We start from the raw sequence: 26,993 nt of genomic DNA, 5'->3' as shown, positions 1-26,993 counted from the left end.
TTATTTTTTCATTTATTTATTTTAAATATCTATTATAAAATAGCCTCCTTCTCCTTATTAAAAAAAATAAAAATATTAAATTACTTAAAAATAAGCAGAGGATTAAAAGAAGGAAGAAAATTTACCTTAAAAAAAGCCCGAGTAGGTAGAAATTTTACCTTAAAAGTAACCCGAAGAGTCTAAAATTTAAGAAATAAAAGAGATTCTTCCATAATCTGTTCAGGAGGAATAAAAAAAAAAAGTAAATACACCAAGAAAGAAATAAGTTGTAAAACCTAATACACCTAATATAAAATAAAAATAAGAGCCTTAAAAATAATCTGAAGAAGAGGAAATATTAATAGAAGTAAAAGAGTAAAAACCAGAACAAAAATAAGTAATAAAAAAAGAAATAAAGAAAGAAATAAAGAAAGAAATAAAGGAAGAAATAATCGAAGAAATAATCGAAGAAATAATCGAAGAAATAAAGGAAGAAATAAAGGAAGAAATAAAGGAAGAAATAAAGGAAGAAATAAAGGAAGAAATAAAGGAAGAAATAATGGAAGAAACAAAGGAAGAAACAAAGGAAGAAATAAAAGAATTAATTCAATTATAATAATTTAATAAAGAAAGAGTCATAAATGCATAAACTCTAATAAAAAGGAAATTAGGAACTAATTTATTTGATGATTTAATATAAATAGAAAATTTATTAGGTATTATTATTTATTTAAAAATAAAATATAAAAAAATAAGATTTTGATCCAACACCTTATATGCAAAAATAAAATCTTCCAGAAATTCCTAATTAAATATAATTCTAACAAGAAAAAGAAAAAATTCTATTTAAAATTCTTTTTGATTGGAAAAATGAAACTGATTTAATTCTAAACCAATAAAAATAAAAATCTTTAAATAAAAATTTAAATAGTGATGGAGAATCTGTAAGTTCTTAAGAAAGTTCAAATAGTAAAGTTAACAATAGTATAAATTCTAGTGAAATAACAGATTTTGGACCAATAAAAAGTGAATTAAACTTAAATCATAGTGATGAAGATGAAAAAATAAATTGAGAATATTTATTTATTTTAAATAATAAAAAAATACTAATTTTAATTTGTGATTTTTTAAAAAATAACAATACTAATTTATAATTTTTCAAAAAAAAAAGTATTTTCATTTTTTTTTCTCTTCGCTATTACTATATTTAAGACTCCATTAACTTTTATCAAGTTCCTATTATTGAATAATTTTATTTTAAAAAATTTAAAAATAAATCAATCCATAAATCCATCCTATAATACATACAATCTAAAATCTTAAAATTCCACATCCAAAAAGTCCCACTTATTCACTAATCTAACCTCCGAAATTCGAAAAACTATTGAGAGTCGTTAAAAAGCTTCCCCCGATTTCCAAGTCGGAAATTCGATTAAAAAAACCTCCCATAGCTATAAACTAGAAATTATTAATAAAGGAAGAAAACAAAGAGCTTAAAAAATAAAGTACTAATACTATATAATAATTTTCAGAATTTATTTCAGGAAAAGCGCATAATATTCCAAAAGCAAATATATTATCTAAAAATTTTAAATAATATGCTCTTTTTAAACATATCATTTCTTGATTTGCCCGAATATATCTTTAAGCTAAAAAAGCACTCAAAAAAGACAAAGGTATTAATATAAACTATAAAGAAGACATTGTTTCTTTATAGAAACCATTTTGGATTAATTTTACACCGAAAATTGAAGGAATTACAGTCAATCCTAGCCTATATGTTAATAAAAAAAAAAGCAAAAACCTTAAATTTTTATTAGTAAAAAATCCTTTTAAACTGTAAATTACTGTAAATGCACTTTTATTATTATCAGAAATATTAATTTTGGAAGAATTATCTTCTTAGACGAAAAAATGAACTGTAAAAGTAATTAAAAATATAAGAATACCTAAAAATAAAAGAAAGTTTTTAACAGAAACAATTCCTTCTTATTATATTGAAATAATTTCATTATTAAAATTATTATTTAAAAAGTTTTATTTATTAAGAAAAGGAAATATAGGATATATATATTTATTACAAAACTCAAAAGAATTTAGTTATATGAAAATACTATTAGATACAAAAACTCCGAAAATTTAGCCTACATTATTACACGTGGAGCCGATTGAGACATGTTCTTCATTTTCAAAAATCGTCAAAACCCATCCATCAACAGCAATATCCTAAGAAGCAGCCACAAAACAACATAAAAATCCATAAAAAGTTAACCAAAGTATGTTTTGAGTTTGAATAAGTTCGTCAATTTAATAAGACATTATTATAAAGCATATAGAGAGTATATATTATAAAGGAATTATATATGATTTTCTTTTCCCAAAACTAGGAATATAATATGCGTCTAAAATTGGAGCTATTAAAAATTTAAATGCAAATGGATAAAACACAGTTTATAATTCAGCTAACTTTTGCATTTCCACTTTTTTTTCGGCAAGGATAAGAGGAATTGCAGCTCCAAAAAAACCTATGGGAAGTCCTTGGATGAAATATAAGATTAGTAATAATATTATTCCATGTTTTTCTTTAGGCGTTAGAGGAATCTTTTCATTTACGTTGCTTGGATTTTAGGGAGATTCATGAAATTTTACTATTTCTTCTTCTATATTATTCATGTTTATTTAATATATATTTTTATTAATTTTTTTAAACAAAATATAGATTTTAATATATATATAATTAGTAAAATAAAATAAAATATTAAACAAATACACTTAAATAAAAAATAACCAAAATAAACAAAAAACATTCAAATGCTTGGATAAGAAAGTATATTATCAACTTATTCAGCGATTTATTTTTTAATTTCATCATATTTTGTTAAGGCTTTCCTAATTTAAATATCAGAATAATTTTCATCCGTAACATGATCTTATTTCATATTTTCTATCCAAAGCTTATCTTTTCTTTCTTTAATTTTAATATTAACTACAAACTCTCTTTTAAAAACTTTCGCCAACTCTACCTTAATAAAACTCTATAACTCATAAATATTCCTGCCCTAATGACCTGTAATAATTTTTCTCTAATTAAGATTTTCCACATCCAATGCTAAACATAAATAAACTAACCCATCACTTCTAAGGGAAAATTCAATAATATTAATCCCAACCTAATAAGGTAGTTCTTGATAAAACCTCTCGAAAATAATCGACTTAACAATTTATTCAATAATTTCGGCTTTCGAAAGATCACTTTTAAGCTCTTTATGCCTTCTCCATTCACCATCTTATGCTTAATTTTCTAAATAAGAAAGAAATTATTGTATACCAAATCCTGTATTACATGAAATCAAAAATTTTTCCTCGAATTAGGCATAATCTTCTAATTCTTAAATAATATAATTTAATTTTTTTTATTAGTGCATAAATCCATTTTATTTACAATTAAAATTTTTGGAAGTTAATTCTCATTATCCAACTTATTTTAAGAAAAAACTTTTTTGTTTTAATTATCTTAATAAATTTTTAAATTATTTAATCTTTTTAAAGCTTCCCTCATAGATTCATCTATTGTTTTTACACCATCAATTATAAAAGCGCATTTTTAGACATCATTTAATATATCCCAAGCCCTAGTTACATAATGTTTTGAGTATTTATAACTTTTTGTAATCCCTGGGGTATCATGTATTAATATTTATATATTATCACGTGTATATACTCCTAATATTTCCTCGCTTGTAGTGTTTGCCTTTGGAGAAACTGCACTTATACGAGAGTTCACCAATCGATTTAAAAGACTAGATTTTCCACTATTTGGGGCTCCTACAAGAGCTAATTCTAATGTTTTTGGATTTGCTGGTTGTTCTATTTCGCCTAATTTTAATTACTAAGGGATATATATATCTGCTGGATATTCGTATCTAGGAGTTATATATTTTAATGGCTTTTCATGTTTAATTATTTAGGTATCTTCGGAATCTAAGTTTTTGGGGTTTTGAAGAGGATAGGATTTTGTCTAATAATTTTAAGGAAGGTTTTTTATATTAATTTTTGGGGGTCTAAATCTTTCAAGTTTTTAATTGATAGAAAAAAAATACTTTTATATATATTTATTTTGCATTTTTTTATATTTGTATTTTATATTTTTAGATTTGTATATAAATGCATAAGTATATACTTAAAAATAATATTCAATAACAAAAAATAATTATAAATGAAGAAAAAATATAAAAATAAAAAGTAAAAAAAAATATTTTACAAAATAAATAATCAATTGAAAATTTATTATTAAGTAAGAAAATAAATATAAATTTAAAAATAATATATATATATATATAATATATATATATTTTACATTTATTTATTTTTAATGTTATTTTAAATAAAAAATTATATTAAATACAACTATATATATTAAACATAAAATTAATATTAATTATATTAAAAAAAAAATTATAATAAACAAAAAGTTAATTAATTATAAAAATTTTATTAAATAAAAATATATACTCTATTAATAGAAAAATAAATATCTATAGAAAATATAAAATAATATAAAGATTCTTCTAATAATATTAATTTAAGAAAAAACACACATTAAAATAATAATTATTTATTTTAGTATATAAAACTACTAATTTTATTTTAATATAAAGTTTCGCCTATAAAAAAATTGTTCCTTCTCTTAGCTTACATTAATCTATTTAATTAAAAGCTTCTAATAATATTTATTGAATTTAATATTATATTATATTTTCCATTTATATAAAGATTTATTATGATTATTTTGTTTTATATTTTTAATATATAGAAATGTCTCTTAAAATATTAAAAAATAAATATTATAATTTTATACCCTTTTTGAATTTATTAGGTTGATAGTTGTCTTTTTAAAACATATTAAAAAATAACAAGATAAACTTAATATTTTACCATTAAATTTACTATTAATCATAAAAAATATATTTAATTTAGTATTTTGGCATTAAAAAATATTTTAATTTATCTTATGATACTAAATATAAAATAAAAATTTATTGTATATCTTTTAAAAATAAGAAATATAATTAATTTTAATTTATCTGATGCTCTACTTTTTATTTATTCTATAGTTTTTATTTAAAATATTTTTAAATTTAAAATAAATTGAAATAATAAATAATACAATTAATATAAAATACATTTAATAGGGCATTAAAAATAGTATTATATTTAAAATATTACATTATATACTAAAATACAATATTAAATTTTAAATATTTTATTATATTCAAATAATTTTTTTAAAAAATCATTTATTATATATTTAACATTAAGCTTAATGATTTTATAAATGCTTTTCTTGACATTCTTTTGAGCAATAATAAATCAAACCACAATTTTAGCATTCTATTTCTTGTGTATTTTTCGAGCAAAATCCGCATATAAAATACTATTTTTCTGTTTATTTTTCATATAAGCAAATAAAATCTATATTGCTTTTAAAATCAGTCCACATTTTTGTCAAAAAGTTAAACTCTATTCCTAGTCTTTCATATGTTAAAACAACTCTATTTATGCCTCCTCCTCTTTTTGAGTTTGGTTCTCCTAATAAATTTAGAATTTATCCATTTGTTAAATTTATGTTTAAATTATAAGGTAACTTTCCTTAAAAACAATTAAATTTTTTATCTTAATTTCCATATATGAAAATGCAATTCAGAATACCATCTTATAATTATAAAGATATTCCTAAATCATGAGATTATATATATTTATATTTTCCCTTATCATATTCTATTTATAGAAATTTATTTTATATGTTTTCTTTTATTAAAAGTTCAGATATATTTTAATATTATGTATTTCTTTTTTCTATATATTAGTGCCAATTTATATTTAGAAAATTCAAATTAGATTCTTATTACATTATTTTTTATTTTATTTTTATTAAAAAAGTAATTATTTATTATTAGATTTTAATAATTTTGATATTTTTTCAACATAATAATATATTTTAATTAAAATATATAATATTTATTGCGATTTATCCATAAAATATAAATTAGTATTTTTTAACAAAACAAAATATTATTATTTAGTAAATAAAATAAAAATTTATAAACTATATTCAATTAAATTAAATTGTAATTTTAAATAATAAAAAATCCTTAAAAAAAATTAAATAAATATAGCTTTAATACATCAATTATTAAAAATATATAAATAAATAAAAATTATAAAGAAAAATTTAAAATTAGTCAAAAGAAAAACTAATTAAAATTAAAAACATAAATATAAATAAAAAAAAATACATATAATATTAATATAATTTATAAACAGAAAATTTACAAATTTCAATAATAAAAAAAATATTTAAAAACAAAAAGAAATAAATGAACAATAATAAAGTAAAAGCATTGTTATTTTCCCGTTTTTCCACAAGCAATGTAATATATTCAGCAACTACAGATAATTCTTAATAAAAGCAATTACTATAAGAAAGCTAAGAAATATTATAAAAACTAAAAGAAATATAATTAGTAGCAAATGAAAGGTAAAAAATATCTGGATCTTAATATAATTGGTTTTGTTAGGCTGACGATAAAGATATTCTTTACTTAGTCATAAGTACATAAGACTTTCCTGAAAGATTCGCTTATTAAATGATTTCTGAATTAAGGAAACATTTTGAAGAATTAGGAGATTATTCAGAGGAACAAGATTTAGGATTAAGATATCATGGGAAAAAAAAAGCTGAGAGTTTGATTATCTAATATAATAATATGGGAGATAAAGATAAAATTGGATAAATTTAAAATAAACTTGCAGAAACAAAAATCGAATTATAACAAGGAATTAATAGAGCTATTGAAAATGGAAATAATTTGGAATAAACCAAAGCAAAAACTGAGGAATTATCAATGAAATCGAATTAATTAAAGAATCAGTCTAAAGAATTAGAAAGTATTATGAAATGGAGAAATTATAAACTTAAAATTATATTTGGGTGTATTATTTTAGGAGTTGGTTTGTATATTTTAGTCCCTATTATTGAAAATGCATGATTTTTTTAAATGAAATTTATAATATATATAATAATAAAATATTTATATAATATTAATTTTATTTTTATTATTATTATTATTTTTATTCTTTATTTTTAACATATAATTATTAAATTTTTTTGTTTTCTTTTTATTTATATTTTTTAAAGTAAATGATTAATTATTCTTTTAATTTTTTTTTTAAACTATTTTTTATACCAAAATATTATTCTTAATATGTAAAATATAAAAAAATACATAAATTAATAAAAACTAAAGAAAAACAATATAAAAAATGTCATTTAGATAATATATATATTTAAAAAAAAAACATTAAAAATAATATAAAATATTAATCTAAAAAATAATATTAAAAAAATATAAAATATCCAAATAAATAAAATCCAAATAAAATCATAATTTCGAATTATTATTTTCCTTATCACAATAAATAACTACTTAACCTAAATTTTCTCCTAAAATTAACCTCCTTAGTCCCCTAGGAGCCGAATCTAATCCATATAAAATATCTTCAATGCACTTAAGTTTACCTTATAAAGCCAATTTAGTAAGCTCTTAACAAATTTTTTAATACTAATTCGCATAATCAAGTACAATAAATCCTTTCATAACACTTTTTTTAAAAATCAGCCTAGAATAATTTTTAATTGCATATAAATTATTTTTCGAAGTAGTATTATATTCCGAAATTGCCCCACAAAGCACTATTCTTGCATAATCATTAATTAAAAGCAACATATTATCTAATATTTCTCCACCAACATTATCAAAATAAACATCCACTCCCTAATGACAAGCTTTTTTCATATTTATCAAAAAATTTTATTTATCCTTATAGTTTATACATTCGTCAGCTCCTAATACATTTTTCACAAAATCGCACTTTTCTTAACCTCCGGCAATCCCAATAACTCGACATCCTTAGAGTTTTGCTAATTAAACAGCTATTTATCCCACTGCGCCTGCCGCTGCACTGATCACAACAGTTTCTCCTTATTTGATTTTACCAATATCATGAAGTCCAAAATAAGCAGTTAATCCCTAATTTCCTAATGCTCCTAAGAAGTGGGAAGGATGAGGATATTCTTTTGGTATTTTAAATAATTTTTAATCTTTTATTATTATATATTTTTCCCATCTCATAAAACCTAAAACTAAATCACCTACCTTGTATTTACTACTTCTGGAATATAAAACTTCTCCTATACACCCGGCTGGCATTGTATCTCCTGGATTTACAGGATCTATATATGATTTCTAACCACTCATCCATACTCTCATACTTGCAATTATTGATACGTATTTTACTTTTACTAATAATTCGTTTTCTCCTACTTCTTCTATAGCTGGAGGTTTTCTATATATAATTTAAAATACGTCCTATTATGGATATGTTTCATTTGGACGAGTTTTTAATGCAATTCTTAAATTATAATCTTCTTAATTTTCCTCCATATTTTTTTTAATTTAGGTTTTAATCTTATTTTTTTTATTTTAATTTTTTTTATAATATAAGATATTACTTTTTCTTTTTAAATTCTTTATAAAGTAAGTTTATTAATTATTAAATTTAATTTTACCCTTTTTAATAATAAAATAACTTTAATATTACGCAATTAGCATAATTTTATTTTTCTAGAAAAATAATAATAAAAAATCTTAAAATTTATATTTATTTAAATAAAATACATATATTATAAATATATGTTTTTTGTTTTTTGTTTAAATCATAATTTTCCTATATACTTATTATTCTACCAAAATCCAACTTCTATTTCTCCTGTTTATCTATAAAAAGTACCTTCTCCATGTACTTTTCCTTCTGAAAATTAACCCAAAAATTTTTATCCATTCGAAAGTATCAAAGTCCCTAAGCCATGCAATTAATTATTTTAGAATTCTCCACTATAATTGACCCAATAATTTTTCAAATTTTCAAAATTTTTAAAATCAAACTCTTTAGTCAATAACTCACAATTTTTATTTCTTAATCTACCTTATCCACAAAACATATCATTTTCCCAATCTCCATTATAAATTTCACCATTAGAATCTTTCAAAATTCCATACCCGTGTCTCTAATTAAACAAAAAAATACATAAATATTGCATTACTATAGTAAAAAAAAAAAACTTTATCATTTAGCCATTCTCCTTCATAAATTTCATTATTTTAATAATATTAACGACCTCTTCCATGTCTTAATTTTTCTGATTTTTCTCCTTCATATTTTTCAAGTTTTTATTAATTATTTTACATTACCGATTAATATACTTTTTAATCTTCTTTAGATTAATTTAGTGGTTTATTAATTTACTAATTACTATTAGTATTATTAATATATTCCATTTATTAAAAACTAGTAAGAGGATTTTGTAAAAAAGGAGGTAATTATATATAATCTATGTTTTGTAGATAATTTTTATCTAATGGAGTAAATAATTAAGAACTATGTGAAAATTAAGTTTAATAGTTGTTAATTAAAGATTTTTAGCTTTGATTACAATTTCTATATAAGTTTAGAAAATTCTTTTTTTTATAAATTTTATAATAATATTTATTTATATTTTACTTATTCTAAATTATTATTACACCTTAATTAGTTCGTTTCCATATCTATTTTATGATTATTATGTGTATTTTTTATCTATTCATATTCATCTTAAATTTAAATGTTATTTGTAAAAAATTAAGTAGATTAAATTCTTTTAATTATAAAAATATTTTTAATAAATAACTTGTAAATTTTATATATATTTTACGGAGATGGAATTAAATTTTAAATATTTATTTAAACTTAATTTTCTAATTTTTTTGGATATTTCGGGGTTAGTTCATTAAATTTTTTATTTGGTGTAGTTTAAATAGATCGGTATATTAAATTTTTATTTTTTTATTAATTTTCTATTCTTTTTTTCGTAACTAGTTATTTTTATGATTATTAATTCAAATATTGCATTTAATCTAATAAATTTTCAATTTTAATATCACCATTATCTTATTAATACATATTTATTTACCTTTTATTTTACTAATTTTTTCTTAAAGCTTCAACCTCTATTAATAGATTTTCATTTGATTTTTATAGTTCTTATATATTTAATTAATAATTTTATCTTATTTTTGTAATTTCTACATTTTATAAATTATTTTGTTCAGAAAGTTCTTTTATTTCTTATTTTAAGCAAATGTTTTCTTCTTTAATATTTTCTTCAATTTTTTGATTTTATTAAATAACATTTAGTTATTTATCTAATTAAATTTACATATTTTAAAAATCTTCTTATTATTATAAAATTATTTATTCTCTATTAAATAATTCCTAAAAAAAATAAAATAAAATAGATATAAACAAATTAAAATAAAAATAAAAGATTACTTCATTTTTCAAAATAATATTTTGATTTTATTAAGAAATAGTGTTTTTTTAATTTTCAATAACTTCATATAGCTATTAAATTTTAATTTAAAAATTATTTTCAATCTTTTAATTTTATAAAATTAATTCTGTAATTTATTAATTTTAATTTTCTATATTTAAATTAATTTTTTCTTCGCATTGATTTTCTTAAATTAATTTTTAGTTAATTTAATTATTATCTTATTTTATTTCTTAACTTTTATTAACCTTTAATAACTATATTTATATCTGTTATTCTTATATTTTTTATTCTTTATCAAATAATATCTAGTTCAATCTTTCTATTTCTTCTTAATTTATTTTTTCAAATACACTTAAATTTATTTCATCTAAATTTCTTTAATTTTATTCATTAAAATTTAATTTATTATCATTTTTTATTATTTATATATCTAAGTTATGTTATTTTTCTTATGAATCTAATTCTTTTAATAATTCTTTTATTTATTCTTAAAGTTTAATATTTATTTAATGTGAATTTTCATATTAATATTAAAATTCTTATAGTTTTTCTTATTCATTTAATAAACAATCAATTTAGTTTTAATATATTTATATTTAATTTGATTTTTCTTTTACTTCCTATTATAATTATTGCCTTATTTATTCTACTTCTTATAATTATTACTTTTTTTTTTATAAAAATTTATTTTAGTTTTAATTATATATAATACCTTCTATTATTCCATATTAATTTAAAATTATTAATATAAATGCTAATTTTATAATTTTTATTTATCAGTAACTAATAATTATTCGTCTTTAAATATATTATTTTTATATTCATAAAATTTTAATTGCTTTAATTGATTTTCCTATATTTACATTAATTCTTAATCTATTATATAGTTTAATTTTTAATATATTAGTTTTATTATATTTACATTAAATTTATAATTCATTAATTTAATTATTCAATCCAGTTATTTCTTATTCTTTTTATTAGTATGATTTCTATAAAAGAGAATATAAAATATTTTAAAATTATTATATTTTACATAAAATTATTTTATTTTAGCTTAATAAATTTAAAAAGTTAATTATATTTATTCGATATTTTTTTCCATTTCCGAATATTATTAACTATTATTATTTATTTTTTTATTTTATTAAACTTGTTTTTATAATTATTAAATTTAATTATTTAAATCATTATTAAATTCTTAAATAAAATCATTTTTTTATTATATCTGTTCTTCAATATTATTATTTTATGAAAATTTAATTAAATTTTACTTTTCTTATAAATATATATATTATTAATTTAATTCCTCTAATTTATTATTTTTATCTTATTATTCTTATTGAAAATTATTATTTATATCATATAATCTCAAATTAATATTTTTATTTTATTAATTTAACTATTACTTATGTCCTTGAATTTATTATTATATAGTAGATTCTTTCTATTATATATATATATTATTATTAATTATTTTTTAAGAAGAATTATTATTTACTTAGCCTAAATTTTTTAACTATTCTTATCTTAAACTATTTTATTTTTAATTAAACTCCTCGTATTTTTAAAATGTATTTTAAACAAATTCTACATCTTATTTTTAAGTTTGTTATATTTATTATGAATCCATAATCGAAAAATTTTATTATTATTATTAATATAATTTTTAATTAAATTCGTCTTTATAATAATTTAGTTATTAATTATATTCTTCTTAATTTTAAATAAGTTAATTTTCTAACTAATTTATTTTTTACGCATTTTATATTAAATTTTAATTTAATTCTTATTTTTCATTTTAATATTTCTCTATAGCTTGATTAGTTTCTTTTATTTACTAATTTTTCTAATTTAGAATTAATTCTAAATCATTTATTTATTATTCCTTTTACTCAAGAAGCTTGTTATTTAAATTTATTTATTCTTATAATTATTAAAATTCTTAAATTTAAATATTTTTTTTGTTTTCACTAATTTCTATTTCATCAAGTAATTCTTTAGTTTTTAAATTTTAGATTTCTATTTATTTTTACAAAAAATCTAATTTTTATTGATGTTTTTTTTATTCTTCATCTTTTTCTTATATTTACTATTTTTATTCATCATTTGATTAAATTAATTCTTCATTTAATTTGTTTTACACTTTTTATTCTTTTAATTCAGTTTTTTATTAATTTTGTTCAATTTATTGTTCTCTTATTTAATTTTAATAACTCAATATTTTTATTAATGATTCTTCCTTTTCTTCATTTAATACTTTTATTTCAGAATTAAATTCTTCTGTTATTTTATTTAATTTAATTATTTGTTCATTTTTTAATTATAACAAAGACTAATTTTAGAATTGTAGATCATCTATACATTTTTATTGTTATTAAACTTGTTAATTAAGTTAATTATTTTATTTAATTAAAGCTTGTTATTCATTTAATATTATAATATTATAGTCCTTTTATATAATAATTTTATATTTACTTAATTTATAGTTACTTTTAAATCATTTAATTATTTTGAAAAGTTATTATTTTCAATTTAATTTTCTTCTATAATTCTTTTAATTTTAAATTTTTAATTGAGATTAATTCAAATTGATTTTCATGTTCCTAAATTTATTATTATTTAATATATATGTATATAAATATATTTGTTATATTATATATTTATTTATTATATATTATTTTTTACGCTATTTTATTGCATATAAATTTTTATTTCAGCTAATTAATCAATTAATTATTTATTTAAACTTGTTAAACTATTCAACTTTTTTTAATAAAACATAAATTAATAAAATTATTTTAACTTAAGATTGCAATTCATTATTTTTTATTCTAAAGTTTTAATTGTATCTCCTTAATCTTAAATTATTAGCTCATAATTAGAATTCTCTCCCATTTCGTTTTTTATTTTAATAAAAAATTTTTATTCGATTTCCTTTCTAATTATATTCAGTTCATTTTTTCTTTCTTTTATTACTAAATCTAATTTATCCTACAAAAAAATTTTCTCTTCCAAAGATTTTTATAAATCATATTAATTTTATTAAAATTATTATTATAATTTTTAATATTTATCTTCAATTTAATTTTATATTTATTAATTTTCTAATTCTCTTTATTATAGATCTTATTCAAGCTAATTATTAAATAAATTAATATATACTATTTTTTTTGTTATATAGATATACTTTATTATTTTAGTTTTATTTTTCATTAAAATTGGCTTAATCACTTTTATACATTTTCTAATAATCTAATTGTTTTTCTAATAATTGGTTTTCTTTTTTAGTATATAAATTAATATTTTCAATTTAATTTATTTTTTCTTCATAAGTTATACATTACAAACAATTTTTTTTTTTTCTTAAGCTTATTTTATGTTTTATTATTTCTATTTTTAAATTTAGTATTATTCTTCCATTTATTTTTAATTTTAAATTTATTTTAAATTTTATATTTAATTTTAGTCTGATGGTTATTCATTAATTTATAATTATTCTTAATCTTATATTTATTATTAATCTTATATTTATTTTTTATCTTATATTTATTTTTTATCTTATGTTTAGTATTAATCTTATTATTATTTTTATTCTTAATTTTATATTTATTCTTATTAATTTTTTAATTAATTTTTGGATGTATTTTTATGATTTTTTATTAATTTATATTTACTAATTCAACTTTTTCTTATATTTAATAATTCTTATTATATTCCTATTTTTCTTTGACTTCAGTATTTGAATCTTCTATCTGTTATTTTTCATTTAATTTTTAAAATTTATTATTATTTACATATTCTTAATTTGAATTATTATCAATTTCTTAAGGTTAATTTTATTATTTTTCATTTTGAATTTATTGAGGTTTATTTTTTTAATTTTATCCTAATTTTAAAATATTTTCTTCATTTTTTTTTTATTTTAAATTTCTTTATTCAAATTTATGTTTTCTTCTTATTAATTTTATTTTTAATTTTCATCTTTTTCATTAACTTATATTTATTCTTAATTAGAATTTAAGTTTTTCTATAAATTTATAACATCAACTCGATAAATTTCTTATTATTGATATTTCAACTATAATTATTTTTCATTTATGTTTTGTATATTAACAGTATATTATTATTATTATTTAGTTTAATTAACTTAAGAGTAACCAAGATCTATATCAGAATCTTTTATTATATCTACGTTTTATTAATTTTAAATTAGAGTAGATTAATTGTTAAAATTTTCAATATTTGCCAAATTTTAATTTTAATCTCCACTATAATTTCGAATTTATTTAATATTATTTATTAAAGAATTTTCAATATTTTATAATTAAAAGTTTTCTAAACTTTAATCTTATTATGTATTTTATGAATCCATTTTTTAAAATTTTATTTAATAATTGTTATATTTTTATATCGTTAATTATTTTTATTTATATAAATTATTTATATAAATAGTAAATGTTTAAATTATATGAATCAGATAACTAAATGATTTTGTATTTAAATTTGTAAATTATAAAATAATATGCATATTTGTAAAAAAAATATTAAATTCATAAACTAAAATAATATTAATTTAATATATAAATGATTAATAAATTGAATAAAAATTATATAAATAATGGTAAAATAATATATTTAAGTACTAAAATATGAACAACAAAAAATTATTAAAATTAAAATATAAATAAACATTGATGTAAATATATATATGAATATATATATATATATATATATATATTATATATATATATTATTTATATATATTTTTATATTATATTATTTTACAATTTCTATTATTTTTATTTTTAATATTTTTTTATATTATCTATTAATTTTTCTATTTATTAGTTTAAAATTTTTTTAATAAATATAATTTATATTTATTATAACATTTCATCATAATAGTTATTTTTAATAAGAATCTTTTTTTTTTATAATTAAATTTTTTATTTTATATCACAAATATATATTTTAATTTATTTTTTATATATATACAATATTATTCAAATATTTTAATTATTTTCTTATTCTGTTTTTATTTAATTTAATTCATTTTAATCAATATCTTTTTTCATTTCATATAATCCTGCATCAATTTTAGTTTTATATACAGTTTCTTTAATTTAATTTATAGAAAAATAAAATAAATTATTTAAAATATACCTGCAACTATTCTCAGATCATTAGTTTCTAAAATTTTTTCTTTTTTTTTTTTAAATCTAAATAAAAATAATCAAATAATTTTTATTATATACGTTCTTTATTTTTTGCTATTTGTATTCCTTTATTTAATAAATCATCTATAAAACTATTTCCTATTTCAACTAATATCTATTTTTAATTTGTTTTTTTTGTTATTTTTTTTAATACTTCTTTAGCTCTTTTTTCAACATAAGGCTCATTATCATTTTCTGTAAAACTTTTTAAAATCTAATCTAAATTTGATTATTCAAAACATTATAAATTTCTATTTTTCGAATCTGACATTACTATATTTTATTTTATAAAGTAAAAACTAATAAGATTTTTTTTTTATTAAAATATACTAATTTTTATATTTATTTTTTTAATAAGATTTAAATAAAATATTAAAAAAAGTAATAAAATTTGATATATTTTTAATATATAAAAAAATTATAATTGTTTTTTATATATAAAACTATTTTAAATATATAATTATTTTAAAATATTTATTAATTTAATATAAATTATTAATTTAAAGCAACCTTTACCTATTTTTATTATTAATAAAGCCATTTTTTTAGTTATTATATATTATTAATTAAATATTTATTTAAAATATGATTTAAATTCAAATAACTTTAATATAATTTAAAAAATAATAAATATTTTCAATGCAAACATTAAAATATTTTTTTTTCTATTGAAATTAAAGCATTAATATTTTTTTTTATGAATTATTTGATAAAAAGATAAAAAGTAATTATTTTTTTTAATAATATAATATATATTAATAATAGATATAAAAGAACCAAATTTTGTATTCAAATTCATATTAATACTTATTATATATATTTCTTTATATAAATAATCAGTAAAATCTAATCTTTACAATTATTTAAAATTTTATTTATAAAAATAAAGCAAATATAATGAAAATTAATGTAAAGCTCAAACAAAAATTATTTTTAACCCCAAGTAAAAGGGTACAAAGTAGTCTATAGTATTTCAAAAACCATTAAGCTGTATATTTTCTATAAAATAAGGTGAAGTGTAAATATTATATATGTAAAGAAATGGAAGAAACCTATTATATTAAAATTGAATTAGGATTAATGATAGTATAATGTTGTAAAAATTAAAAAAAAGCTAATCTTATTAAAAAATTTGAGGATATTTCCTCGTAACAGGTAAATTTTTTTCCAATTAGTTAAAATATAATGGTTTACATTGGTACATTGGGATTTAGCAAAATGACAAGATAATTTCTATCCTATAAAACTCTTTTATTTAAGTAAAAAAAATTAAAATAATTTCATAAATTAAATTTTAAAATTTAAAATTAAAGGAAAAGCAATACAAATATATAATACTTGAAGAAATGTTTATTAAAATTGTTAAAAATTATTAGTTATACTTCTTCCTTTATGACAATAAATCCTGGAAAGGGTATGTTTATTCAGATGTTAGTATTATTAATAATTAAGATTTAATTTAAACCTATATTTATTAAGGTATTCAAGTTTTTTAAATTCTATTAAATTTATTGATCATATATAATATTTAAAGAAGAAAAAACAAATTATTTTTAAGTATTTTTGTTATAAATACTATTTTAATAATTTTTTTTTTTTTTAATTAAAAATTAAAAAATTGATTATTATATATATATATATTTTTTTTCTTTCAAATATTTAATCTTATACCTGCTTCAAGTATTTAATCGTCTGTTTTACAAAAAGCAAATCTAACTAAATTTTCTCCTTATTAAATATTTTCTTAATCATAAAAAGCTGAACAAGGAATTGTTGTGATTCCTTTTTCTTTCAAAAGCCACATACAAAATGCATAATCTTTCGTATATTTAATATTTTTATCATTATCAAAATAATATTTCTCATCTAACTATACATTTGAAATATCAGCAATAACAAAAAAACCACCTTAAGGAATCCAAACATTAAGTTAAATAGAACAATTAACAAGTTCCTATAATATCAAATCTCTCTATTTTTTTAAACGTTAATTTGTTTCTTCGAAATAATTATTTTTCATTGAAATCTCTAAAGCATTAGCTACACTTTCTTACATAGGAGCATGTCTATATATAAATATAATAATATATATATATATATATATATATATATATATTATATAATATATATATTAATATATATATATATTAATATATGATAAAAATGTTATATATATATGTATTTATATATATATTTCTATAAATTTAAAAATTTTAAATATTATATTTACTAACAAAAAATTGAATATTAGTGAAATGATTAGACATATTTAATAAGTTCATAAGGTCCAATAGTCCATCCTATTCTAATTCCTGTAGCTGAGAAAAGTTTACCAGCTGAATAAACAGAAATAGTTCTATCCCAATCCAAATTCGCAAATCTCGGAAGTTTTAAACTTTCATATTCAAAACATAAATGTTCATATACTCCATCTTCCACAACAATAACTTTTTCAAAAGGCTTTATTATTTCATGTATTTTCTTCATTTCTTCAAGTGTAAATACTTTTCCTGTAGGATTATGTGGTGTATTTATTAACAGAATTTTGGTTTTCTCATTTAAAGTATTTTTTAGTTTCTCATAATCTACTTCCCATATATCATCTTAGGTAATTCTGAATTCTTTTTCTTATTCAAACCTTTATTTAAGGCTATTTTATGTATTATTTCTTTTATGTAATAGCGGTACACTCCTTGCAATTCCTCCGGCCATCTAGATTTATGCTCTATAACAATCATATGAAGGATCCAATAATATAACTTGATCTCCAGGATCTATTAATCCTAAAAAGATTGCGTTTAAGCAACTTACACCACCTGCACTTACACAAATGTTATTTTATGGATCTATTTCTCGATTAAATATTGGTTTATAAAAGTCACTTATTACTTTGACTAAATAAGGTAAACCATATGCCCGAGTGTATTAATGATTACCTTCTTATGTATTTTTTTCGAGTGCTTTTAAAAAAAAATCAGGAGGAGACCAATTTGGAAAACCTTATCCCTTTTTTTTATTATTTTTTGTTTTTTTCTGTATTAATATTTTTTTACTAAATTTATTGATTTGTATTCGATTGATAAAGGTGAAAATATTGACCATACTGTAGGTTTATCAAAGCCGTTTAAACGTTTTGCTCCTCTTGGTTAAGTTTAGTTCATTTTTTTTGTTTTTTCTTAGATATTAATTATTACTTTTTAATAATATAAATACTACTAATTTTATATATTTATTTTATTTTTTTATTTAAATAAATTTAAAAATTGAATATCTTATATTTACAAATGTTAATTTTTTTATTTTTTAATTATATATCTTGTTTAATTCTTTAAAAAGATTACCTTATATATAAAAGGACTATACTTTTGTATTTATTTTGAAAATACCAAAGTTTTAATTATTTAAAATATAAATAAAGTTTTTTTTTAATATAAATTATGCTATAAAAAATATTATTTAGACTAATATAAGAAAAAAAAATATTTTATTTAACTAAATAATACATTATGCTATAAATTTTATATTAAAAATGCTTAAGTATATAAATAAAATATATATAAATAAAAAAAAAATATTACAAAAAGTTTATTGTACATGAAAAAAAATATAATAAGCAAAAAGAATATATAATATTAAATTATTAATTAAAAATTAATATAAAAAATATAAATAAAATATATATAAATATAAAATATATATATATTATTAATATATTAAAAATTATATTTATTAATATTTATATATTATATATTATTTATATTTAAATTTAAAATAAAAATACTTTATAAATTTATATACTTAATCTATATAAAAATAAATATGAATAATATTTAATAGAAAGAACGACAAAACGAAATTTTTTAAATATTTTCTCCTTAATAATTAAAATTACATAATTCAGACCAAAATATAAATTTAGATTAATCTTCATTTTTAATAATAGAAGATTTATTAGAAGTAAAAAATAAAATAATTTTTTTTTTAAATATTATAGGTATAAAACGAATGGAATTCTATTCCAGATATTATAAGATTATCATTTAAAGCTATTAAAAACATACTAAAATCTCACTAATAATTAATATCCTAATTAGATAATTAAATATAGCAAAAAGCCTCAAAAACAGATTTATCATAAAGAGTATCTACCAATGAATTACAATCACTAAAATAATAAATTATTCAGAAATTAAACTATAGCGATATTTAACACATTTTACAAGATTATGTATAAAAAAAAACTTACAATAATATTCTTTTATCCAAAATAATAACTAATAATAACAAACAACTTCTAAGGAAACAATAAAAGATGAAATATAGTACTTATGGGGCAGATTCGAGGAATTTTAGCGTGAATAAAGCAAAAACATGCATGAAAATATGAATATTTAGAAAGAAATAGAATATATATTATAAGAATTATCAAAGAAACCAAATATTAATGAAATTTAACAAGCTTTAGAGGATAAAATATCAAAGAAAAAATTCCTAAATTTAATATAAAAAAAAGCTGATAAAATCGAAATGGAAAAAAAGGCAGATTTGGAAATAGTATAAAATCTAACTTTTTAAATTGAAAATAAATGTGATTTAAGTTTGGCTTAAAAAATAAGCGAATTATTAGAATTTAAAGCGGATAGTAAAAATTTGGATATATTTAAAGAAAAAATAAATGTTTTGGAAAATAAAATCTCTATTTTGGATGATAAAATAGATTAGAAATAATAAATTATGGATTTATATATGAAAAAAAAGAAGGTTTTGGGCGAAAATAATAAGGAAAATATTAAAAAAAACGAAGATTGGTAAAATATAATTATTTAAATTTAAAATCTAGAAAATAAAATTAATGAAAATTAGTTTTTGTTTGAAGAAAGAAATGAAAAAATTGAAAAAACTTTTATTTAATAAATATAAAATTTAAAAAAGGAAAAAATTTAAATTTTAAAGGAATTTCAAAAATAAAACTAAGAAAATTTAAATGAGTTAAAAATCGAAAAAATCGATAAAAAAGAAATTTTGATTTTAAAATAAAATTTCTAAGAAATTTTCGAAAATAAAAATAATGTAAAAGAATTCAAAATTTCATTACAAAATTAACTTCTTAACTAAATAAAAGAAATAAAAGATGATTTTTTTGAATAAATTAATTCGTTGAGAAACAATATTGGTTAATAATTAACAGAAAAAGCCAATTTTGAAGATTTTCATTAAAAAATTTAATAGAAGTGTAGTTTAACTTAAGTCGAATATGCTTTAGAGAAGTTTTTTTAAGAAAAAATTAATATTTAAATATAAGAAATAAAAAAATTTTTAGAATAAAAAGTTTCTTAGGAAATTTATTAGGTCTAGATGGAAAAAATAAAATAATAAAATTAATAAATAGAAAATAAAATATAAGAAAAAGCTAATGTATATGATATTATTAAAGTTTTTGAAACTAAAGCGAGTATAAAAGATGTAAACAATACACTTTCTTAAATAAATTAAGAATTAGAATAAAAAATAAATAATGATGCTTTTATAAAAATGTAAAAAGAAATTTTAGTTTTTAACTAGATTTTTTTTAAATGTAATTCTTTGGGTATTTTTAAATGGAATTCTGGAATTAAAAACAATGGAAATATTATTCCTTGGGACATTTAAGTTGTTAATACTTCCGAGGAAAATTTTATTTGGGAATAAAATAAAACTTATATATTAATAAAAGAAAAAGGAATTTATTAAGTAATTAATTTATTATTAATTTTTTACGTAAATAAATTATTTTTTTATATTATTTTTATAAAAGATTAAAATTAGCTTTTTTAGTAATTAAAAAGGTGATTTTTAAATTTTTGTAAATAATTAATATATTGCTAAAAGTAATAAGATTGGAAAAAAATATATGGTAGGAAATACAATAGAAGAATAAATAAGTTTATAAGAAAAAGCTAAAATTACTGTAGTCTATTAAAATGAAGAAATGGGAGAAGGAATATTTTTTATCAAAAAATTATGTTGAGTTTTTATTATTTATAAGTTAAATTTTTTTATAATATTAGTAAATAGATAAAATAAATTTAATTTATAATTCAATAAATTCATATTAAATAAAAAAATTCAAAAATATATTTTAATATATATAATTATATTATTATTATATATTTTTTTTATATATAATATTAATTTTATATTAATATTATAGGTTAAATTATATTTACTTATAATATATTTTTTAAATCTTTAAAAATAAAATAATATAATATAATAAGAAAAAGTATTTATATAATTTTAAAATTAATAAATATAAAATATAAATTTATTAATATTATTATTTTTATTTTTATTATTATTATTATAATTCTTTTTTTCAATATATTATAATAAAATATAATAATGTATAATATTGTAATTATATTTTTAATATTCTTTGTAAATTTATTATTATAAATAAATTGTTATAATTTGATTTAAACATACTACTTAGATGAAGATTAAAATGAAATTAATATTCAATTTAATATTACATAATCAAGCAAATTAAACGATATAATTCAAATTATTCCTTTTAATTCTTATTAAAACTATATTTAATTAATAATAGAAGCAAATGCAATCCCTGTAAATGAAAATATTATAAAATTTCCTTTGTTTTGCTATGACAAAAGCTTGATAATATATGATAAAAATAATAAAAAGTAATTAAACAACTCAAACTCATATTTACAGAAAAGTAACTATTATTATAATAGTTTTTGTGATGTTTATGCTGATGAATTAAATTTTGGAAAATATTTTTTAAATATAACACTTGATTAACATTAGAATCAGCAAACAATATATCTTTAATTTTTTAACTAATTTTATCAAGAAAATGATGGTATTAATTACATTATATAAATACATATATAATATACATTTTTAGATAACAGTTTTCTCATAAATATGAATGTTGCATAAAGTAATATAAAAAAAATAAATTGTTTAAACGAAGGAATAAATGAATCTAAATTAGATTTTCAGTGTATATGTCCAGACGGAAATTATATAGGAAGATAATGTGAAATATAAAAAAAAAATATTGGATTAAACGAATATTACTAGATATAAATTTAGCCTTAAACATGGTAGTTTTTTTAAGTTTTTGGATTAAATAATTTGTATTGCATGTCTTTATAATTTTAATAAAATTAAAAAATTTAAATAATAACTTACAAAATTTCAAATGGTATATATGATAAATATGAAAATTAAATATTTAATGATAATATAACAAATTCAAATATAATTGAAGGTTAAAATAATTCAATATGCGTTAATTTTAATTAAAATATTGGATTTAATGAATAAAGACTAATTGGAATAAAAAATATAATGAATTATAAATTAAATATAAAACTTAAATTAATAGAAATTTCATAATAACTATTAAAAATAGATTAAATTATAAATACATTAATAAATTTTACATGCTATATAATTATAGGTATTGAATATGTATATATGAATAAAATATAAATAAATAAAAAAAATATATTATAATATAATTATATATTTTTATATTTATATTTTTTTTTTTATATATTTTTTTATTTATATATAAATTTTCTTATTTATTTATTTAAATAAAAAATATTTTATATATATTTTTTTATTTATATATATAAATAAAAAATATTATATATATATTTTTTTATTTATTTATATTTATATTATAGATGGAATTTTATTTGTTACTTGTATAAGTTTTTTAATATTTATAATCAGAACAATATACATCTATTTTTATTAAATTTAAAAAAAACTTCATATTTTTAAATTATTTCCTGCATAAAAATATAATGAAATAGATTAATAATATAAAGATAAATTATAAGAAAATGTATGCTCAATATGTCTTTGTGATTTTTTAAATAACGAAATGTGTATTTTAACTGCTTGTAATCATATTTTTCATTAAGAATGTTTATTATCTTGGATAAATAATAAAAAAAAAGAATGTCCTATATGTAGATTCAATTTAATAAATGAATAAACTAATAGATATTAAGAATTTAATGATTAATAATAATAATGAAATAAAAAAAAATATTAATTAATTTTTATTTGACAATATTTTATTTTATATAAATTTATAAATATAAATTATATTTTAATCATTCTTGTTAAATATTATTTTTTTCAATAAAAGGCTAATTATATTAAACACTATTATCAATATCAAATTTGTCAATTTTCCTATCAAACTAATCCCAATCCGGATTTTTCATATAGAATTTATTTCTATTATAATTCAAAAAATAAATAGAAAACGCTGTAAAAAGTACACTGAATAACGCTCCTATTCCCGATATAATATCAAATGATGTCTTATAAGTAATCTAATTAACAAGAATATTATCTGAAAGTCTAATCCAAACCTAAAATGCATAAGAAACGGATTCTTTGCCATTAGGAACCACATTTGACATATAACTGAATTAATTAACTAATTATTAATCATTAGTAATATTTTCTTTAAATTAAGTTGCAAAATCAGGTTTTTTTATATTTTATTAATATTACATCACTATTTCATTTCTATTATAAAATCCTTATATTATAAAGTACTAATATATGTAAAATTGAGACTTATTATTTTTAATTTATTCACCTGTGGCATAATTCACACTATTTGGTTTTTACATATAAAAGAAAAATCTTCCTCCGGCAAATATTTTTGCAATTTATTCACTTGATTTACAATCTTGAAGTCCATAACATGTAAATAAAGTTATACCTGGATATTAATATATATCAGATGAATACAATATTCCCTACATAATTATAGGATTATCTTTTGTTATATCTGGGCATAATATTTCTATACCTTATTAGATCCTTTATAAAAAAAATTATTGATAAATAAAAATATATATATATATATATATATATATATATATATATATATATATATATCATTATATAAAAAATTTTATTACCAATCAGGAGAGCACCTTTTTAAAGGAATATCCTTTTTAATTGTTTCAAATTATTTTGTTTCCTCATTAAAGAATTTGATTTTACTTTACATTTTTATATTAAAGTATGTAGGATCAAAATTATATTAGGAATCATTTAATTCTTTTCCGTATAAAAACCCGAATGCCATAGGGAGATTTTCTACTTATATATTAGGATCTAAAGGTATGTAATATTAATTAAATGATGGAGGATTAGCTTTAAAAAAGTTAACCAATACAAATATAATGTAGGCTAAACACAATACTATTAATAGAATAGAACCACACATAGATCTTTTAGTACTAACTGGTTCTGACTTTGGAACAGGTAAAAATGAAAAAATATCTATTGAATGCAATATGTTATATAATTTAGTATTTTTTTTTAACATTTTTCTTTATTTTATTTTTAATTTAAGATATGATTATATAAATTTATATTTTAAATATAATTTTAAGTGTTAATTATATCTATTATTCTAAAATATTTAATCTTATTTCTTATTTTATAATAAATTTTAAATATGATTGATATACAAATATTACCAAATAAATTACTAAATTAAGTTTAAAATATTTATATATAAATTTTATTCATAAATTTGAATAAATATAATATTAAAAATTTTTTTATTAATATATTATATTTATTTGAATTTATTTATAATTCAAACCTGAATTTCTTAATTAAATTATTATAATCTCTTTATAAATATTTATTTATTTATATTAATATTTTCCCCTTATAAATTACTAAAAACACTTAACTTTTATAATCTATCAATAATTTTTCTCAACATTTCGATATATCTTAACATATAATGTTTAAAGTTTCTTTTTAATAATAATAGTAAATAATATTTATATATAATATTTTTGTTTTACTCTTGGCTTATTGCTAGTTTAAAAAGAGGTTTTCTAGGCGCATTTGGTAATCTATCTGCAATAATTTCAATAATTTCTTGAAATGGAAGGTAATCTTTTTCTATTTTAAGAATTCTATTAAAAATAAAATAAAATAAAAATTAATATTTTTAATAAAATTTACTGTTTTTTATTTTTAAATTTATTTTTAGAATAATTTCGTTTGTACATATTTTATAGAGTTTTAGGAGAAGTTTATAAAATTAATCTTTATTTTTTTATAAAATAAAAATAAGAAATAAAAATACTATATTCTTTCAAAATTAATTGCTTATTTATTATCTTGAATGAATTTCACTTTTTTTTAATAATACTTTTTTTTTTTTTTAAATATAATTTAAAAATATTAATTTAAATATATTATTATTTACATCTTCTAATATTTTCTAATATTTATATAATTAGCTTTTATAAATATGCTTAATAATCTTTTTTTTTACACAAATTTCAGCCTATTTAGCAAATCCTAAGGCTGTTTCTCCTAAAAAAATCTAATCTATTTTATAACCATAAATAGCAGGTAAATGTATTTCTTTATAATGAATTGTAAAAGGTAGTAAGCTTTATTCAATAATATCTTTATCAATAAATTTAAATTTTTTTTTTGCATTTTGATTTTTTGACGGACTAGTACTATTTTATTAATATTTCTAAGAATGATTTACTTATATTTTCAAATTACTGATATTATTAAAATTTTAATCAAAAGTTAAAATATCATCCTCTTTTTATTAAATAATATAAGTTTTATCGCTTGGATTTTTATCAATAGCTGTACTCACTTATATTTTTCTTTTTTTAAAAATAAAATAAAAATATAATTGTGAAATTCATTGTAAATAAAAAGTAATTTTTATTTATAAAATATATAATACAATTAATCAATTAGACTTCCAAAAATAGTATTTTATTAGGCTTTTTCTGATATTATTTAATTAATATTATTACTGTTATCTTTTTCGGTTACAATTGTATTATTTTTTAATTAAGACAAAAACTTATCAAAGGAATCTGTTTATCCGCTATATGCTTAAAAATCATTATTATTTTACATAGATTTACTTGTATTCATTTTTATAGATTAACTACTTTAATTAAGAGATGAGGCTTATTATTATTTATCTGAGTTTTTTTTTAGCGTAAAAGTTTCAACTAATTTATCAAAATTAGTTTAATTTAGATCAACTCTATTTTCTTTTAGTTATTATTTATACATAAAAAGTAAATGGGAATCCCATATTTAAGTTAGTACGTTTCTTTATTAAGAACTCGATTTTAATACCCAGACGAAAAAATTCTAAATTAATTCGACTTATTTTTTAAATGCTGATAATTTAAGTTTTATTTTGATTCTAAGTCTTTAAACATATTAATTTATTAATATTAATCGAGAAGCATTTTACATATATCCAACTTGTTTGAATTATAACCATTTTTTTATTAAATTTCTCA

At 16.8% G+C, this 26,993-nt stretch overlaps 6 protein-coding genes across 6 annotated transcripts, besides 44 other annotated features; 1 reads left to right on the top strand and 5 right to left on the bottom strand. All coding sequences in view use genetic code 6, as the record gives it.

Annotated features, from left to right (window-relative positions):
• Window positions 1-385: 385 nt before the first annotated feature.
• Window positions 386-428: a microsatellite.
• Window positions 387-576: a microsatellite.
• Window positions 577-1,742: 1,166 nt separating this feature from the next.
• On the bottom strand, window positions 1,743-4,880 carry IMG5_151580 (solute carrier family 33 acetyl- transporter, putative; the record flags this gene model as incomplete). The annotated part of the gene is made up of 6 exons (XM_004030844.1): window positions 1,743-1,753; window positions 2,094-2,639; window positions 3,308-3,367; window positions 3,691-4,078; window positions 4,492-4,514; window positions 4,838-4,880. 6 exons carry the CDS (start codon window positions 4,878-4,880, stop codon window positions 1,743-1,745), a joined length of 1,071 nt encoding a protein of 356 aa, XP_004030892.1.
• Window positions 4,303-4,331: a microsatellite.
• Window positions 4,355-4,490: a microsatellite.
• Window positions 4,416-4,484: a microsatellite.
• A 1,746-nt stretch (window positions 4,881-6,626) lies between the features above and the next one.
• On the top strand, window positions 6,627-7,028 carry IMG5_151570 (synaptobrevin family protein, putative; the record flags this gene model as incomplete). The annotated part of the gene is made up of 1 exon (XM_004030843.1): window positions 6,627-7,028. One exon carries the CDS (start codon window positions 6,627-6,629, stop codon window positions 7,026-7,028), a length of 402 nt encoding a protein of 133 aa, XP_004030891.1.
• Window positions 7,029-7,084: 56 nt separating this feature from the next.
• Window positions 7,085-7,126: a microsatellite.
• A 295-nt stretch (window positions 7,127-7,421) lies between these two features.
• Window positions 7,422-8,483, bottom strand: IMG5_151560 (nadp-dependent oxidoreductase, putative; the record flags this gene model as incomplete). The annotated part of the gene is made up of 2 exons (XM_004030842.1): window positions 7,422-7,582; window positions 7,874-8,483. 2 exons carry the CDS (start codon window positions 8,481-8,483, stop codon window positions 7,422-7,424), a joined length of 771 nt encoding a protein of 256 aa, XP_004030890.1.
• Window positions 8,484-8,755: 272 nt separating this feature from the next.
• Window positions 8,756-9,287, bottom strand: IMG5_151550 (protein kinase domain protein; the record flags this gene model as incomplete). The annotated part of the gene is made up of 2 exons (XM_004030841.1): window positions 8,756-9,106; window positions 9,162-9,287. The coding sequence occupies 2 exons, from the start codon at window positions 9,285-9,287 to the stop codon at window positions 8,756-8,758; spliced, it is 477 nt and encodes a 158-aa protein (XP_004030889.1).
• Window positions 9,288-9,903: 616 nt separating this feature from the next.
• Window positions 9,904-9,943: a microsatellite.
• A 1,485-nt stretch (window positions 9,944-11,428) lies between these two features.
• Window positions 11,429-11,466: a microsatellite.
• Window positions 11,467-13,029: 1,563 nt separating this feature from the next.
• Window positions 13,030-13,094: a microsatellite.
• Window positions 13,056-13,098: a microsatellite.
• A 700-nt stretch (window positions 13,099-13,798) lies between these two features.
• Window positions 13,799-13,879: a microsatellite.
• Window positions 13,806-13,881: a microsatellite.
• Window positions 13,815-14,030: a microsatellite.
• Window positions 13,833-14,029: a microsatellite.
• Window positions 13,834-14,023: a microsatellite.
• Window positions 13,839-13,879: a microsatellite.
• Window positions 13,889-14,018: a microsatellite.
• Window positions 14,031-14,837: 807 nt separating the features above from the next.
• Window positions 14,838-14,864: a microsatellite.
• Window positions 14,865-15,114: 250 nt separating this feature from the next.
• Window positions 15,115-15,191: a microsatellite.
• Window positions 15,128-15,192: a microsatellite.
• Window positions 15,165-15,239: a microsatellite.
• Window positions 15,167-15,251: a microsatellite.
• A 765-nt stretch (window positions 15,252-16,016) lies between these two features.
• Window positions 16,017-16,073: a microsatellite.
• Window positions 16,060-16,127: a microsatellite.
• Window positions 16,075-16,135: a microsatellite.
• A 1,146-nt stretch (window positions 16,136-17,281) lies between these two features.
• On the bottom strand, window positions 17,282-18,814 carry IMG5_151540 (kynurenine-oxoglutarate transaminase, putative; the record flags this gene model as incomplete). Its single annotated transcript, XM_004030840.1, has 3 exons — window positions 18,684-18,814; window positions 17,861-18,636; window positions 17,282-17,696 (listed from the first exon to the last, which is right to left on the bottom strand). The coding sequence occupies exons 1-3, from the start codon at window positions 18,789-18,791 to the stop codon at window positions 17,282-17,284; spliced, it is 1,299 nt and encodes a 432-aa protein (XP_004030888.1). The 5' UTR covers window positions 18,792-18,814.
• Window positions 17,698-17,824: a microsatellite.
• Window positions 18,815-19,276: 462 nt separating the features above from the next.
• Window positions 19,277-19,326: a microsatellite.
• Window positions 19,279-19,343: a microsatellite.
• Window positions 19,284-19,333: a microsatellite.
• Window positions 19,285-19,333: a microsatellite.
• Window positions 19,322-19,390: a microsatellite.
• Window positions 19,322-19,393: a microsatellite.
• A 2,352-nt stretch (window positions 19,394-21,745) lies between these two features.
• Window positions 21,746-21,817: a microsatellite.
• A 117-nt stretch (window positions 21,818-21,934) lies between these two features.
• Window positions 21,935-21,974: a microsatellite.
• A 525-nt stretch (window positions 21,975-22,499) lies between these two features.
• Window positions 22,500-22,535: a microsatellite.
• A 257-nt stretch (window positions 22,536-22,792) lies between these two features.
• Window positions 22,793-22,837: a microsatellite.
• Window positions 22,838-22,844: 7 nt separating this feature from the next.
• Window positions 22,845-22,904: a microsatellite.
• A 242-nt stretch (window positions 22,905-23,146) lies between these two features.
• Window positions 23,147-23,216: a microsatellite.
• Window positions 23,163-23,216: a microsatellite.
• Window positions 23,163-23,279: a microsatellite.
• Window positions 23,170-23,236: a microsatellite.
• Window positions 23,209-23,322: a microsatellite.
• A 449-nt stretch (window positions 23,323-23,771) lies between these two features.
• Window positions 23,772-24,688, bottom strand: IMG5_151530 (hypothetical protein; the record flags this gene model as incomplete). Its single annotated transcript, XM_004030839.1, has 2 exons — window positions 23,772-24,495; window positions 24,597-24,688. The coding sequence occupies 2 exons, from the start codon at window positions 24,686-24,688 to the stop codon at window positions 23,772-23,774; spliced, it is 816 nt and encodes a 271-aa protein (XP_004030887.1).
• Window positions 24,526-24,582: a microsatellite.
• A 1,181-nt stretch (window positions 24,689-25,869) lies between the features above and the next one.
• Window positions 25,870-25,904: a microsatellite.
• Between the last annotated feature and the right edge of the window lie 1,089 nt (window positions 25,905-26,993).

Source organism: Ichthyophthirius multifiliis (genome assembly GCF_000220395.1).
Source record: "Ichthyophthirius multifiliis unplaced genomic scaffold scaff_1120509251163, whole genome shotgun sequence".
NCBI classification, from domain to species: Eukaryota; Ciliophora; class Oligohymenophorea; order Hymenostomatida; genus Ichthyophthirius; species Ichthyophthirius multifiliis.
Note: the sequence above shows the minus strand (reverse complement) of the source record. Positions and strands in the feature narration are given on the sequence as shown.